This window comes from Grampus griseus (genome assembly GCF_964374135.1).
Source record: "Grampus griseus genome assembly, chromosome: 5".
NCBI lineage: Eukaryota > Metazoa > Chordata > Mammalia > Artiodactyla > Delphinidae > Grampus > Grampus griseus.
The window spans coordinates 67274540-67293302 of NC_138998.1; the positions used below are offsets into that span (position 1 = coordinate 67274540).

Below are 18763 nucleotides of genomic sequence, written 5' to 3' on the forward strand. Positions count from 1 at the left end.
TTCCTGATGATTAAGAATATCTTTAAAAAGAAACAAAAATCTACTTTGTATATACGTCAGTTGGAAGAATGAACACATAGTTTTTGGAAGAAGCTCTGAGAGATAATAAAAGATCTCCTAAATTTGCCCTTTGGAGGTTTGCCTCCTGATCTTAAGAGTTTCTTTCTCATGATTATAACATCCTTCCCCTCTTTAGTTTCTATGCTGCCAGGCTTAGGTAGGGAAGTAACAGAAGTTGAGGTTTTCTTTAAAGTTGTGGACTGTGAACTATGAGTTACAAAGAGCTATAGAGATTTTTAATGTTTTTATATGATGAAAGTAGGGTTTGGGGATAATTAACTTCATGGCAGTATTCAGGACAGAATAGAAAAAAGAGAGAGGGAGAGAGGAGATAAATAAATTATATGGTGATTGAGAGTGTGCACTAAGCAGTGAAGAGGACCTGATATAAATCTCTCCTCATGGGAATCAGAAAACGCAGGGCAAGAGGGGTTTTCCAGAAAGAACTGGCCAGACTTAGAGCAGATTTCACTGGTTTAGGAAAGAAGGAGCTCAATGACTTTAGGTCTCAGAGCTTTGAGGTGGACTAAGTATTGCAAAAGAGAATTGTGTGAGTCAATGATGAAAAAGCTTGGAAAGTACTACTGTTTCATTTTATTGAGAAAAAAATGAAGGGAATAGAAAGAGAATAAGAGAAGTAACTCAAAAATAAAGACAGGAAGTGAAGGAAAAGAGTCTTTCCCAGACCAAGAGTCTGGCAAGAATGTGACTAAAGGAGGAAAGGGAAGAGACCCCTGTAGTTATTAACCCTTCTTCCCACAGGGGAATAGTCTCAGGCTCTTGGGAAAGAAGTAGCATCCCCTGCACAACAAAATGACTCCAGGTTGCTAGCAGGAGCATTTTCTGAAATGCTGTGACTGCGCCTGAGAAAGGAAGACAGACTTCACAAACCGGAAGCTTACACTTCTATGGTTTGGATGACACGCCAAGTGGCAATATGTGTAAACAAACAAATAAACAAGAAATCTGACATGGGACAATAAAGTCCTTGGGATAGCTCTGACTCATCGTAGACACTCATTAATATGTGTTAGTAAATCACATGGGTGGAGATGGTAAGCTCCTTCAGGGCACAGACTGGATTTTACTCATTTTTGTATCTCTTGGGTCTAACGCAGGACCTGCACAGTGGATGTTTAGTGGTTTGAATCAGTAAGGAATGAATGAGTGGTGAAAAGAAAATAACATGAGGTTCAGATTTTTTCAGAATTCATTCAATAAATATTCAGCAGAAATTTACTGAATACTAACTATGAGCAAAATACTGAGATAGGCATTGAATAGAGCAGATAAAAGACTAATTAGACATAGTCTTTGCCCTCAAGTTACTCACAATCTAATAGGCAATACAAATATATTGTAGCTAATCTAATACAAGGGAAAATGTAATGATGGCAGTGATGAAAGAAGTATAGATAAAGTGCTTTTGGAGTAATAAGGAAGGATGCAGTTGTTACTGGGAAAGAATCTGAAAGAATAATCAGTTATACTAAATTTTAGAGGCAGGCCTCCTTTAGAGGAGTTTACCCTTTTTTTTTCTTTGTGTGTATGTGTATGTGTGTGTGTGTGTTTAGTTTCCCTTTCATTCCTTTTGGATAAACCTCATCTCTATGTGTTTTTGTCCCGAAAAGTCTTTCTCTCTGGATCATAACTCATGAGAAATCAAGGTTCATGACAGGCATGTCAGCTAAAAATAGCAGAAGCCAAATGCAGATGACTGTATGTATTTTCTTCTCGTTAATGAATGGAATCACCTTTCCTGCCCTATAGGCCTTTGATTCTAGAGTCTTAGATGTTCAGTCACCACCCACAGTCAAGGAAGAGAAATCAGCCACTGATCTGGCAGCAAAACTCTTACTTCTTGATGAACTTGTGTCTCTGGAGAATGATGTGATTGAAACAAAGAAGAAAAGAAGCTTCTCTGGTTTTGGTTCTCCCCTGGACAGACTCTCAGCTGGCTCTGTAGATCATAAAGGTAAACAGAGGTAAGTGACCTCTTAGAGAAGGAACATTTTCATTTTCTAATTCTTCCACTCTGGGTTCAGAAACAGAGAAGTCCACATTAAAAAAATACAATGAAAACCTTGTAGGTAAACAGATTTAAAAGTGTCTTAGCTAATTTCTGAGTTTAATGGCATCATCTTAGAAATAACGTTTAGGGAGCAAAATAACTGCTATGGTATGCACAAATATTTTTGTCAAAATGTTTTCTGAAGAAGATTCTGTTGCATGTAAATATAAAGTAGTTCTTACAAGACATAACAACATTTGGGAAGCAAGGGGAAACGTGTGTCCTATGAGATAAATGTTCTGGTCAGTTGCATTTTCTAGTTAATAAAGGTAACCACAATACCATTTTATTTTTACCCTTGTTACACAGCATTCCAAATGATGTGAATAAGTCCCCTCTCCTATACCAAGAAGGCAGTGAAGAGCTCTCAGGACCTGGAGTCAGGACACATATGTTTAAATCAAATTTCTAAGCATTTCTAGCCATGTGACTTGTATAAGAATCTTATTCTCTGTGATCCTCAGCTTATTTATCTGGAAAATGGGGATAATTACTTACCTCTATAAAAATCAAATGAGTACTTTGTAAACTGTTAACTATTATAACAGAATTAGAATAATTAAATCTCTCTTTAATCATTAAGTGTCAGTACTTTAAAGCAGTCATTCCAAACTTAATTCATGTTCTACCCCCTCAGTATCTGTTCCTCATGCAGTACATTTCACAGCAGCAGTGACACAAAAGATCACCCAATTCCCCAAAGTCTGGAATTTGGGGAATTTACTAGGATCCCTTTTGCTCACCAGGATTCCATTTGCTTACATTAAACGTTCCATTATTCACTAAATTCTCTAAATCCTACTTGTTTTATATGTTTAATATCTCCAGAATATCCTTTTACATTAAGGCTTTCCTAATTCTGGCCTAAATCATCTTTTTGACATGTTTTCTTTCTCCAGTCTTTCCCCATCTCCAGTCTTTCCCCATCTCCACTTCCACCACCATCCTCACTCCTTTATTGGTGAATGCATCCTTTACTCTGCTACCAGGGGGATCATCTAACACAAAAATCTTTTCCTGAGGGCTTCCCTGGTGGTGCAGTGGTTGAGAGTCCGCCTGCTGATGCAGGGGACACGGGTTCCGGGAAGATCCCACATGCCGCGGAGCGCTGGGCCCGTGAGCCATGGCCGCTGAGCCCGCGCGTCCGGAGCCTGTGCTCCGCAACGGAAGAAGCCACAGCAGTGAGAGGCCCGCGTACCGCAAAAAAATCTTTCCATGAAAAGTTCCCATTGCTTACAAGATAAAAGCAAACTCCTTAAGGAAATTCTATGAAAATTTTCATAATCTGGCACCTCTTTTCTTCCTGCACTCATTTCCACATCCTTTAGTCCAGTTTCACTTGGTTACTTGGAGTTCTAGGACACATCACATTTGTTCCTGGTCCGTGACTTTGCTTTTGCTCGATGATTCTCATCAATACAGGATGCAATTTGCTAGACTTCTGAAAGATTCTCAGAGTTACACTAGTAAATAAAATTATCACTTTGGGACTATAATTTATCCAACATGTACTTGAAAAAAATACCACACATGTGTTTTGAAATTCAGATCGTATTCTAATTAAACAAATGTAAGTTAGTTCCACTTATGTTCTAGGCACTGTGTTGGGCTACGGTGGAAAAAAGAAGGAAAATACAGTCTTTGTCCCTCAAAGAGATCACATACCAGTAAGAAACATAGAAATATTTATAACAAATTATAACACAAAGCAAGAAGAGAGGCAATTTTTAAAGAAGGTTATAGAAAGCCAAAGGTTAAGTGGAGAAAATATTGTGCCTTCTAATAAATAGTATTTCTTTGATTCCTGCATCTTGCAGTACAGTCTACAAAATAATTTAAAAGTCAACATGTAAACATTTATGTAAATATTTATATATGAATTTATGATAGCATACATAACATATACACCAAATATTTATTACATAAATCTTATAAATATATATAATCTACATTGAGATTCCATCATAACAATTTCTTTAGGAAGTGTCATAAAGAGATACTATATTAGGAGATATAATCTATCTAACATAGCTTGGCTTGTAAGAAAAGGAAATTGGCAAGCACTTATTCATTTGAACAGATTTTCACATATAAAGGCTAAAAATAAACTATTATAAGTGTGTAAAAAATTAGGGAATATTGTTCTCATGAGTACTTCTCGAGGAAGCTACTGGATGAAATTCTTCAAACAATCAAAATGATTGGAGAGGTAACATCATAAGAATTGGTGTGAACATAACTTTAGACTTAAAGTGTGATGATGGTTACAAAAAAAAAAAAGAGTGCCATGTGTTATAGTTATGCAGTCTGACAATATAGAAACAGCAAAGTATCAAGCAATTCAGGGACAGTAGGGGGAGCATATGAAATTTAGAATGAGTTTTTGATTGCTTCATGGCTATTAACTGAGCATAAGAGGATATTACAACAAATAGTTGCTTGCAGACCTGGAGAAGAAGGAAAACGTGGAATTTTCTCTTTATAGAAATTGTACAGCTAAAGCAATGAAGAAACAATAGAATTAGTAGATGTAGAAATTCTCCTTTATAGAATTATTCCAGCTAATAAATGAAGAAGGAGTGGTAGTATTAGAATGTCTCTATTTTGCAAAACCTAATGAAATGATGGCTCTAGGCAGTGATTGTCAGTTTCTGCTAACATCACAAAAGGAAAAACAGTGAGTCATTATATGCTCCCTGGTGGAAGAACTCAACACTACCTATGTAACAGAATTGGAAAGGGAACCCTCTTACACTGTTGGTGGGAATGTAAATTGATACAGCCACTGTGGAGAACAGTATGGAGGTTCCTTAAAAAGCTACAAATAGAACTACCGTATGACCCAGCAATCCCACTACTGGGCATATACCCTGAGAAAACCATAATTCAAAAAGAGTCATGTACCAAAATGTTCATTGCAGCTCTATTTACAATAGCCCAGAGATGGAAACAACCTAAGTGTCCATCATCGGATGAATGGATAAAGAAGATGTGGCACATATATACAATGGAATATTACTCAGCCATAAAAAGAGACGAAATTGAGCTATTTGTAATGAGGTGGATAGACCTAGAGTCTGTCATACAGAGTCAAGTAAGTCAGAAAGAGAGAGACAAATACCGTATGCTAACACATATATATGGAATTTAAGAAAAAAAAAATGTCATGAAAAACCTAGGGGTGAAACAGGAATAAAGACACAGACTTACTAGAGAATGGACTTGAGGCTATGGGGAGGGGGAAGGGTAAACGGTGACAAAGCAATAAAGAGGCATGGACATGTATACACTACCAAACATAAGGTAGATAGCTAGTGGGAAGCAGCCGCATAGCACAGGGAGATCAGCTCGGTGCTGTGTGACCGCCTGGAGGGGTGGGATAGGGAGGGTGGGAGGGAGGGTGACGCAAGCGGGAAGAGATATGGGAACATATGTATATATATAACTGATTCATTTTGTTGTGAAGCTGAAACTAACATACCATTGTAAAGCAATTATGCTCCAATAAAGATGTTTAAAAAAAAAAAAAAAAAGACACAGCAGGTCTAGAGGATTTTTTCTGCAGCTTGTTGCCCTTTTAGAAACATGAGTGTGGAGCCCAAAGAGGTAAAAGTAAGAATTCTTTTAGACACCTAAAGGATAAAAAAAAAAAAAAAAGTAAAAAAAAAAAAAAAAATTTTTTTCTTGCCTCTAGTTCTACCTGCCAATTTCCAGGAAATATAGAAGACAAAGAAATGACTTCAGAAACATTATAGGGAAGCAAACAGCAGTTCAGACTGTAGAAAACAGCAGAATAAATAACCTAGTTTCTTCAATAAATAATTTACAAAGATTTGAAGAAAAACAAGAGTTGGAGGAGGGAAGGGATCCAAAAGATCAAAGTAGATTTAAGGGACTTATTAACTAGTCACAATTTTGGGGGGTTCTAATTCAAGCAATTGTCTGTTTAAAAATTAACATGTGTAAGAGACAATTGTGAATGTGCACTGTGGCTACTTAATGATTTTAAGTAATTATTGTCTCTTTTTTATTTTATTTTATTTTTTTTGGCTGTGTTGGGTGTTTGTTGCTGCGCGCGGCTTTCTCTAGTTGCGGCGAGCGGGGGCTGCTCTCGTTGCGGTACTCGGGCTTCTCATTGCGGTGGCTTCCCTTGTTGCGGAGCTTGGGTCCTAGGCACGTGGGCTTCAGTGGTTGCAGCACGTGGGCTCAGTAGTTGTGGCTTTCAGGCTCTAGAGCGCAGGCTCAGTAGTTGTGGCGCACGGGCTTAGTTGCTCCGCGGCATGTGAGATCTTCCCCCACCAGGGCTCGAACCCGTGTTCCCTGCATTGGCAGGCAGATTCTTAAGCACTGCGCCACCAGGGAAGCCCTACTGTCTCTTTTAAATATGAAAATGGTACTGTGGTTACATTAAAAATTAGATTTATTGTTATTTAAATATTTAGTTGTAAGTATTTGTCTGGGATTTGCTTCAAAATAATACAGGAGTGGGAACGGAATAAATGAAACAAGACCTACCATAATCAGTAATTGTTGACTTAGAATGATGCATACATGGGAGTCTATTATACTATTCTATTTTCACCTGTGTTTGAAATGTTTCATAACAAATTAAAGAAATGAAATGAAACAATAAGATAAACAAGAGATTAGACCTGGCAGAAGAGTAAATACATTCACCAAATGATAACGCTAAGAAAATGACTCAGAATATATCACAAAGGTATGCAGAACACAATGAGAAATTATAACATACAATTTAATCTAATTAGAGTTTAATGGTGTTAAGTAGAAGAGAATCACTATTTAAAGAAATTATGGGTATTTTTTCAATAATTTTCCAAAAATAGTGAAAAAAGATGATTTGCTGAATTCTGTAAAAACAGCAAATTTTGACCCAAATAACTACTACTATTTTTGAAAAGTTAATTGGATTAAGAAAAATTATTCTGTTAAAAGGAAGTCAGGTAAGAGATGGCTTAAAAGCATGAACATTCAGGGCATGTTCTTGGGATGACTAAATAGCATGGTGTAGGTTCAGTATCAACCTACAACCTAAGAAGCAGGGTTAAAAATAAAATTGGGAAGGAGAGTTAGGACCAAACAGGGATGCTGTATTCAGCAATCATTCATATTGTTACCCTCTGGACTGTGCAGTACAAAACCTCTATAATCTTAGTCAGTGTCTCTGGAACCAGATTGTGATGGTCCCATTGAGTGTTGTATAAAGAAAAGATATTAGTAATTAATGATCTTCAGAGGTCAAAACTGGTCAATTTTCTTTTGCCTTTTTCTCTACCTTTCCCTTCACCTCCAGCTACTTCCAGAAGGTTGGAAGTGTTAAGGACAGCTAATGCATTTGCACAGAAGTTTACGCATGAGCTTGAAAAATTGAGGATTTCCCCTAATCAAGACTCTATATTTTGTTTCATGACTACAGTTAGAATACAGAGACTCTGCTCCTTTGTACTCTATGGCTTAACAACAAAGGTGACCTCCTATATCAGGATTGTTTTATTTAGCATTTATTTAGAATGACACATACAAATTAATAGTTTTCTTTTTTACATATAATTTATGTCCTTTATACTTTTATTTTTGATAGTGGATGTTTTACCCCTTTGAATTAGATTCCAAGGACACTTCTTGTGAGATTTTCCTTCAGGATTCATTTTTTATTCAGGAATTCCTGTTCTTGGTCTTAAAGCAAACATTAAATTTGTCTATTAGAGATTTGGAAAACAATGGGAGATAAGTAATAGATATTGCATAATATATTTCTATACACATTCTTGAGTTTTAATTGAAAAATAATTTTAGATTTCTTTCGAAGTATAACGCTAACTCAAAAAACATTAAATGTTAAATTTTTCTATCATCTGTTGCAAAGATATTTGAGAATCATTTAAATGTATATGATAAAGTCACAGGACTAAAATGAATGTTTTCCTACATTTAGTAGCAAGAATATACAGTTTAGAGTTTTGCAACTATTTTATTAAAAGATTTCTAAAAATTATAGTAATTTTGCTTGGGAGAGCTGTACATAATGTTATTTGCTGTTCTTTGATTACATTATATGAGATAAGAGCTTTGGTCCTTTAGTACAGATAGCTTTACTACTTCTTTACTTGCTTTTGAATTATTCACAAGGCCAGGATTATCTTGTTACCTTATTATGCATGAACGTATACAAAACAATTTCTTTGTTGCTTACAAACACTTGTGATGTTCATGTATATGCCATCAATTTTTCTCCTTCTCAGGGCGTGCATTTTCTATTTTCTCATACTCACCGAGAGAAGGTTATAGGTCTGAGATCCATTTTCCATACTGTAGCCCAAAGATTTCACCCATAACTAAATCTAGGAATTCATAAGCTCTTTCTGTGTCGTGGGCCACTGTGGACCCCTTCTCAGAATATTGTTTTTAAATGGACAAATGTCATGAGTTCAAAGGTTACTAATATATAGAAACAGAATTATCATAATACTTAAAATGAATTTGTAATATGACAACATATATGCTTCTTTATTAATGCATAAAATAAGATCTAAAAGACATGTCTAAATAACAATAAATTCAAGTAGTGCTGAACATAAAAACAATTTCAAAGTATCTGTAATGACAAAAATGTGATCCAAATGTATCTGTGATTTCTACTGTGACAAGGGTTTACTTACTACTAACACCCTTGTGATTTGTTCTCTACATTCATAAGTGAAACAAATGCTATATTTCAATTAGAGGATAATGAGACTAAAGGTGTAACATTTCCCATCCATGTTTATGGATCCTTGAATTACATGACTCCGGATTTTAAAACTCTGTCTCACGCATATGAAATGCATTATTTTATTTTCTATTACTATAAAATATTCAGAAAAGAAAAATTTTAAACTCTGCTTTTGAAAAGGTTCATAAGAGATGGAAATGTGAGGAATGAATGAACAGCTAGGGAGAAAGAAAAAAGAAAACAAACAAACATAAAAAATACCAGGGCAAAGTCTATGTCAGATCTTCATAATATGAAGCAAATAACCATCTGTTGTTTCCTATTTTATATCATATTTAACATTTTTTTCACCTGAATATGACACTAGCTTCATTTTCAATTGGATGTGCAAGTTACTTTAATTCTCAGGGCAGGGTTATCTCAACTATGCTTTGAAGTTCAAAATATTCCTTCATTCAGTTCACTTGTTTAAAGCCTGAAGTTAATGTCATTCAGCTTATGAAAAATAAAAGGAAGCAGCTATGACCATATCCCTAGCAAAATCGTATCTACTATTTGAATGATAATTTAATTGACTTTAATATTGGAAGGTATTGGAATTTTTTTAAAGGGTGGTTTCTCTCACTTCTTCACACAACCCTAAAAATGCCTTGTAAAATATTAGCAAAAATAATAATACTTTATATCTGAATTTAATTAGGATAATCATTTTCACAACTATTATTGTTTTAATTCTCCCATTAATATTTTGAGGTCAGCAAAGCAAGTAATATCATTGTGTCAGTCGGGGTTCCTGCAGGAAACAGGCAGGAAACAGGAAACATTTGAAATAGGAAAATTTGAGAAGGATTTAGACACAGGAAGACTATTTACAAAAGGCTGGGTAGAAGCAAATCATAATGGATGGCACAACAGCCCAGGACCCTGGTCTGAAGAGTCAGATGCCTTGGGAGAAGCTGTGACCTTCACTTAGGAGGAAGTGATCTTGCAAGGAGGCAGTGAGGGGAAAATTATCCTGACTTCACTTCCTGTCTCCTTCCACTCTCTCCTGCCAAGGCTGCCCATTAGGCCTGTCCCAAACCAAAGCCAGGGAGCACAGGCACTTTTCCGGGATCCAGAGAGGTTAGTTTCCTGGACTGAAAGTAGGGTGAGAAAAGTCAGAGAGTGTATCTGGAGAACAGATGGAAGACGCCCAGCACAGTTATATACATTCTATAGATTCAGGTCAATAAACACTTTGCTCTCTAACATTGTTATTGTAACCACTTAATTGAAAGAGAAGACTCCATAGAACATAATTAGAAAAGCAACTTTATCCCTCACCCACATGCATTCAAACCCATTCAGTAGGAGTTGTTTCCTATCTCTTGCGTAAAAACACAGGCAGGTACTATGACTCCACAGGTCACACTGAAATAATAAAAATTTGTCTCATCGCTTTTATTAGAAAAACAATCATATTTCAGTAATTAAAATAATAAAAATAATATGTTTTAGCTCAAACTATGAATATTAATAATGTTTCTCCTTTTCAAGCTGGAAAGCTGCACTGGGAAGAGGTGTGTGGTCAGTTTGTCCTCACCCCTTCCTCTACCACACTGGGCTGCTTTATGTCTCCTCCAGTACTGGGGATGTGGGTGCAGAGAAGTAAAGAAAAGTCTTACTTGACTGATGCTATCATGACTTGACTTTTGTGCTCTCTGGCCTCAGTAAATGCTCAAAGATGATTCCTCACGATGGGCCGTTTTATGGGGTCACTGCATAACCCCCGTAGGGAACATTGACGTAAATATCTTGCCTCCAGCAGCGCTTCTCTTTCAGCAGGTCAGTTTTACTCCTCACCTTTATCCTACCCGCTCAGTTTCTTCATTTGACACCACCAGCAGCATCCTGGTGCCTCACCCATAACCCCTGACCAAAAGCCCTTCGGGGAAGTTTCCTTTTATCATTAGCCTAGGCCAACTCTACCCACACGCCCGCTCTACATCTGTTCCACAGAAAACCCACATCCTGGACTCTGGTCACTGAAAGTAAAGCTGTCGCTTATATGACCATTTCTTCACTCTGGCATCGAGCCAATTCTTACAGCATCCTGCCCTTTAGATTTCATAGTCTGTTCTATGAGGTCTACCCTGCTTCAATGGGTATATGTCAAGATTTTCTTGAAGTCCTTTCTCTATATGAAAGAAGAGGGAAATGTTACTGTTCTCCAAAAACTTGCTCCAGAGAAATTCTCCTTCTTTACCTATTCAGTATCAATCTTTTTATTGGATGAAGGTTGAGAAAATTAGTTTGTAACAACCTCCTTTGCAAATAGTGCATAACTCTAGCACCTTACTTTGGAATGCAAGAGAAAATACCACTGTTTTTTTTTTTTTTTTTTTTTCCTCTTCAACTTTTCTAGGCCACAGCCAAAACTGAGATAGAAAGAATCCCATTTTAACATTCTGATACACTGGGTTTTTTTTTTTATTCCTAACACCCTAAGAAGATATTAGTCCCATTTTATTAGTATATTTTCACAGATATAAAATGATTTCCTTGGCATAATGTAGCTAGAACATCAAGTTGTTGAACTCCAAGTTCAATGACTTTCCACTGAAATAAGCTGCTTATGATAAAGAAATTAAAGTTATATGTGAATAAGGCACTTGTCCAAGGCCAGGAAAAGTGAGATTCACTTAGAATGCATGCATTAAATAAATCATTTTGAAAAACTGTACCAACGGTATATGTGTGTCTATCCAAAGCCAGACATAAGGTTCAGACTAAAGTTGAGAATAGCAATTCCAACTTCAATTTGTCAGATATGATTGCACTTCTTGATGACCATGCCAGAGATTAAAGGTGAAAATCCTAACATTTCACCTTTTTACTTCATTGTGAAGCAAGGTTGCAGGCTGAGGCCAACCTAGGTATCTCATGATTTTTGCTACTTTTTTCCAGCACTTAACTGTTAATACCCAAAGGAGGTAGTTCAAAATGGGCTCCATTTCATAGTGAAGAACACAGAGAAAGGATTCAGAATGTGGTGCCCTATTTCCATGTTTCCTTCCTCATATTTAAAAGCCTGTCTGTACTATAGGAAATGCCCTTGAGCATTGACCTTGGGTCATTTTTCCCAATAATTGTTCTTTACTGCTTGCCTCTTATACCCCAGCTCAACTCCATGGTAAAGTTCTTTTACCTTTTCTCTCTACCCTAACTCATATATGAAGGTTTAAAACTTTCTCCTAAAAGGGATAATACTTGATTCCATATATGGGCTTTGAAATGTACATTACCTACTCCCCCAAAAAGAAAATTCTAGAAGACATTTTTGTGTAAATTCATTTGCTGGATAGAAGTTTTGAGTGTCATCAGACCCTCAAAGAGGCTCATGAGACAAACAAATGAAAACCCTTTCTGCTCAATCCTACGGCTCTACAGTAGTTTCCAAATCAAGCATGCCTGGGTTACTTTACAGTGAACCCTTTAAATCTCATGTTTTGATTCCAGTGTTCCTGGTTTGTTTCTGAATGCTTGTTCATATGGCCCTTTCCTTGGGATAATACTTCAGAAGCTGATATTATGCCTAGTCAGCACCATCATCATAAGTTTAATAGAATCTATTTAACATTGAATTACCACTTTTGAGACAGAACTCCAAAAGTCATAAGTCAACTGTGTGCTAATGAAGTAGCAGTTTCTTTCATCATTCTAAACATATCCCATTTACTTAGTCATATTTCTCAGCCTCGTGTTTCCACGTAGAGAAACTCCAGTTAAGGAAAGACTGGCCCCAAGCCCCACCACTTTATGCACTCCCTCTCAAAGGAGAAGTAATCACGTACTTGATAGGTCAGTTTGCGAGGAGTAGTTGAGCATGTTCAGCTCATCCCTTTTCTTTCTGTTTTCATTTGATAATTATGACTGTGTAAATCTGTCTAATCCTCAGAGGAGATGTAAGAAAGTCATTTAAATGCAAATTAAAGTCTTATTCTACATTCAGCTTGATCAAAATGACATTTTGATTTCTCCACATTGATCTTTCGTATCTTATTTCTGTATTGTTTCTGAAGGTGGACTCAGGAAAAAAAGTATTATGTACTGGCCCCTAAAAACTACATCATCACTCAGACTTAATGTGGTCCTTCATCAGAACATTCTGGAATTTGAATTTGAAAGCCTAATTGTCTCTTTTAAATTTAAACATGACTGTGGACTTCAATGATTTCTCTTTTCATTATTTACAGGGCCTTGCTGAGTCTCTTTCATTTTACTCTGTCTCATACATTAGTTTTTCCAAGCTCATATATTTATATCTAACTTCCTATAGTCAGTTATTAATTCTGTAATTTTAAATTGTGGTAACCAACATTGCAGGACTCAGGGGTCACCATTTGTTTTATTGTTTTCATATGCCCCATCAGTTCTTCCTGGAACCTCCAAACTTGGCTGTGATCTCTTCTCTTGTGGAATCCCAAAGCACTTTGAATCTTACCATATTAGATCTCTATTGCTATGCAAACAAGTTACCCAAAACGTAGCAGCTTAAGACAATAATAAACATTTATGTTCTCACTCAGTTTCTGTGCATCAAAAATCTAGGAAAAGTTTACCTGGGTGATTCTGGTTCAGGGTCTCTCCCAAGGTTACAGTGAAGAAGTTGGCCAGGGCTGCAGTCATCTGAAGGCTACATGGGGCCTGGGGATATCCATTTCCAAAATGGCCCACTCGTAAGGCTGATGACAGGAAGTCTCAGTCCCTCACTAGCTGTTGGCAGAAGGCCTTAGTTCATTGCCATGTAAACCTCTCTATAGGGCTGTGAGATGAACTTAGGAAATGGCAACTGACTTCCCCTAGAGGGGGTGATCCAACAAAGCAAGGCAGAAGCTGCAATATTTTTCATTACTTAGCTTTAGAAGTCATTTCCACAATATGCTATTGGTTACAGAGGTCAGCCCTGTTCAATGTGGAAGCAGACTGCATTATAGTAGAATTATTGGGGTTTATCTTGGAGCCTGGCTACTATACTCACCTAAGCTTTAAAGTATATTTATTTAATTCTGTGTTTTACTCATCTAAATTACTGAACTATTTAAATGAACATTCTCTGTTAGCCATTACTATACTTTCCCTTTTTGCTGTTACTCAATGTTGGTAGAGCTGCATGCCCTTCTTGAAAGGGGCCAAGCATTTTATTGTCCCTTTAAGATGTAACAGCAAATCAGACTATTGTTTTTAGGGAACACCCTCCACACTCTGATTCCTAAGTTTCTTTCCTTGGGACTCAAAACAGTAAGCTGGATCAATAAAAATTGTTGTGTATCCTACAATTGGGGGAAAAAATGTTTAAGTTCACATGAAACGACTATTAAAATTAACGAAGGGGCTTCCCTGGTGACTCAGTGGTTGAGGGTCCGCCTGCCGATGCAGGTGACGCGGGTTCGTGCCCCGGTCTGGGAAGATCCCACATGCCGCAGAGCGGCTAGGCCCGTGAGCCATGGCCGCTGAGCCTGCGGGTCCGGAGCCTGTGCTCCGCAACGTGAGAGACCGCAACGGGAGAGGCCACAGCAGTGAGGGGCCCGCGTACCGCAAAAAAAAAAAAAAAAAAAAAAAAATTAACGAAGTATCTGTTCACAAAATAAGCCTTAAAATTTTTAAGGCTTGGTTATCATACAGAACATATTCTCAGACCATGACGTAATTAAATAAGTAACAAAAGGATAACTAAAAAAGAAGCTACAGTTCTCAACTCATTTCATGAGAATAGCATTATCTGGACACCAAAACCATGTGTGGAGAGAACAAGAAAAGAAAATTACAGGACAACTTCATTAATAATTATAGATAAGAATTCCTAACAAAAAAATCAACAAAACAATTCCAAAAATATATCAAAAAGATAATACACCAATATCATGTTGGGTTTATCACAAAAATACAGTACAATGTTGATTTGCTTTAGAAAGTCAAATAATAGAACTAATAAATTGAAGAAATAAAACCATATCATCTCAAAAGATGCAGAAATAGCATTCAATAAAATTAAACATCTATTCATGATCTAAATCACCAGTGAACTAATAACAGAAGGGACCTTTTTTAACCAAATAAGGGACTCCTATTAAAAAATCCTACAACATATATTCTTAAATGATAAGCAACAACAAATCCAATAAATTATTGAAGGTCTTTATGGAGAACATTATAAAAATATACGAAAAGGCATTAAAGATAAACTAAATAACTGATCTTGGATAGTAAGATTTAATACTATGAAGATTTCAATTTTCTCCAACTTGATTTATACCTTAGATTCAATACAATTCCAGGTAAAACTGCAAAAGGATTTCCCATGAAACTTGACAAGGTGAATCTAAAATTTATGAATACTTGGGTGTGAATATAGAAAAAAAAAGGAGAAATATGACCCCTATGTCACTCCATAAATAACAAATAATTTTAAAAGGTTTAAAAATATAAATGTGAAAAGCAAAACTGCAAGAGGTTTTAGGACAACATAGGATAATATTTTTGTAACATTAGAGGTGATTTAATGAACAAAACGTAAAACTATTGATAAATTTCAAAACAAAATTAAAGATTTTCATAAAAGACACAATAAAGAAGATTAACTACAAATGGGAAAGGATATTTGCTCATAACTGACAAGGTCTAATATTCAGAGTATAAGAAATTCTCCTACAAATCAATATTGAAAAGAAAAACAAACCAATAGAAAAACAGGCAGCAGACTTAGGTACTTCCAAAAGAAGAAATCCAAGTGGCCAATAAGCAAAGGGAAAGGTGAGCAACTTCATTAGTATTCACGGAAAGCAAACTAAGAACACAATGAGATACAACAACAAATGCACTAGATTGGCAAAATTAAAAGTCCACAGTGGGAGGGTTGGCATAGATTTGAAACAATAGGAACTGTCATACACTGCTCTTGGGTGTGTAAATTGGTACAACAACTTTGGAAAACAGTCTGGAACTATGTAATAAAATTAAGTATAGGCATAACTAGCAATTCTACTTCTAAAAATATACTGTAGAGAAATCCTTAAATGTGCATTGCAAACATGTGTAAGAAAATTTCTAGCTGAACAGCACATAACAATAAAGAAAAAGAAATACCTCAAATTCCCATCCATGGTAAAATGTATTAATAAGCTGTTGTATATTCATTATTCATTATTCATACAATGAAATACCATACAACACTGAACATAAAAGAACTACATCTACACATGACAACACGGACAAATCTCAAAACACAATATTTGCTGAAAGAAGTCAAGAAGTATTCGCACATTTCTTTCAAATAAAATTCTAGAGCCATCTAAACTAACCAAGAGACTTTTGAACAAAACATATAGATTATAAAGAAAATGAAGGGAGATATTAGATCAAAATTCATCCTACAGATTACCTCTGGGACAAAGTCATGGGAGGGATTCAACTTGGGAGGAAGAAAACTGAGGACTTCTAAAGTACTGGTAATATTTTATTTCTTAACTTTGTGCTACCAATAGGGACGTTTATTTTATTTTTTTAAACTGAACATATGTGAATTTATAGACTCTTTGGTATGTACGAAGTGATTCTAAATAAAAAGTTTAAATATAAGTTTTATAACAGTTATTTTAGAATGGTGAACATCTTTAGAAATTGAATTATCAAATTATTATTTTTTTTTTGTGGTACGCGGGCCACTCACTGTTGTGGCCTCTCCCATTGCGGAGCACAGGCTCCGGACGCGCAGCTCAGCGGCCATGGCTCACGGGCCCAGCCGCTCCGCGGCATGTGGGATCTTCCCAGACCAGGGCATGAACCCGTGTCCCCTGCATCGGCAGGCGGACTCTCAACCACTGCACCACCAGGGAAGCCCAAAGAATATAAATTTTAAAGAAAATCCTATTTGGCTCAGGAAGTCTGTATTTTAGTCTGAAGTTTAAAATTATATTTAAAATAATCCATCCTTCTTATATTATTTTAATAGTTATTCTGTATCCTTAAACTACTTTCAGAATATTTTAGAATGGAAAAGGTGGATTGTTTTAAATGGATATATAATATAAGCCATGTCATACTGTTATTTTGTCACAAGAGAGACTAGATAGTCAAAAAGTACGGTTTTCCCTTTTGGTCTTAAAAATATCTTTCTATGTTAACATGTATGTTTTATACACTGTGTATTACTGTCAGTGTATGTGTTGTAGATTGTAGTATGGTTATATATATTTCATATCAGCAAAAATGTAAGAGAAATACTAGTTTACCATTTCACTTCTGAATAGATAGAAACTGTGTAGAAATTATTTAACTTATTAAGGTATTGTTGTTTTTCGGTAAGTAGAAGTAATAAATAGAATCCAAGTCAACATCCCCTGGTTGCTAATACTTTTTGGATCAAATCTGGGTGAAAGAAGGGAAGGAAAGAGTAGGGAAGAAGGAAGGAGAAAAAGAGTTTATTTTTGCTTTTTACCATACCACAACTCCCTCTAGTTTACTTGACCAGGAAAAGTAGATTAACCATAGTAAAGAAAGAAAAAAATGTTATTTTCATTTATTTTACCTTGACTTTTGAAAATATACATTGGTAGTATGGACCAATAAATGTTCTGTTCTAATTTATAATGATGCATGAAATCATCATACTTCTCTTTAAGAAAGTAAAAGGATTATTTTTTGTGACACTATCCATTCTGCAGAAGCTTTGGGAGGTCAGTTCACATGTGAGGCACTACTATTTCCCCAGGTGCCATTTTCTTCCTCTTTTTATCAGTCCTTTGAACACCTGGAAGGGGCTGGTTTCTCACTTCTTCTGCTTGTCTGGGACTTTCCCTGAGCATTTTCCTCCATCCCGGGATGGCTTCTACCTTACCCCTTCCCTGGAGTTATAACGGGGAGTGGTCCATGAAGGAATTTAAGGGCTCAAGGAATAAAAATCACAACAGTTTAATGTTTTTATGTATTAACCATTTATACTCAGACATCAGCCCTAAATCATACAGACAAATGTATTCAGTTTTTTTTTTTTTAATTTCTATGGTAATAAATTACCACAAACTCCTGGACTTAAACCAACACAAATTATATTATCTTACAATTGTATAGGTCAGAAGTCCAGGATATCCTCACCAGTCACCAAATACCATTCTAGACCAGCGGTCCCCAACATTTTTGGCACCAGGGACCAGTTTCATGGAAGACAATTGTCCCACAGTGGAGATGGTTCAGGCAGTAATGCAAGCGATGGAGAGCGGCAGATGAGGCTTCGCTAGCTGGCCCTCCACTCACCTCCTGCCATGCGGCCCAGTTCCTAGCAAGTCCCGAATGGACGGATACCGGTCCATGGCCTGGGGGTTGGGGGCCCCTGTTGCAGACAACTTTGATATGATTGATGGCTAGCTAGTGGGTGGCTCCTAAAATTCCTTCTGTAAGCTGCTGTGGGATTTCCCTTTCACCTAGTCTATCAGCAGGATACAGAGGAAGTCAAGAGATTAGCAGGCTGTGCTCCTTGGAGGCTCTAGGGAAGAATTCATTTCCTGCTCATTTTAGATGTTGGCAAAATTCGGTTCCTTTTGAATGTAGGATGTAGGTCCTCATTTTCTTTTAAGAATGTCTAGAGGCCACAGCGTTGCTTGATTTGTGACTTTCTCCTCCATCTTCCAGACTAGTAATGGTGGGTTAGGTCCTTCTCTGATTGCAGCTCTCTGACCCACTTTTCTTCAGTCATCTTCCACTTTTAGGACTCCTCTGACTACACTGAGCCCACCCAGATAATCTAGGATAATCTTCTCATCTCAAGGTTTTTATTAATCCCATCTGCACAGTCCCTTTTGCTATGTAAGGTAAATGATTTACAGATTCTATAGATTATGACAAGGACATCCTTTATGGTGGCA

The 18763-nt window shown here is 36.5% G+C and overlaps 1 protein-coding gene across 1 annotated transcript in view; it reads left to right on the plus strand.

The window, feature by feature from the left end:
- Positions 1–18763, plus strand: part of OSTN (osteocrin) — a 38089-nt gene that overhangs the window by 11957 nt on the left and 7369 nt on the right. The window contains exon 3 of the mRNA XM_082654989.1: positions 1831–2045. Within this exon, the coding sequence (XP_082511115.1) occupies positions 1831–2045 (215 nt within the window). The remainder of the gene's footprint in view (positions 1–1830; positions 2046–18763) is intronic.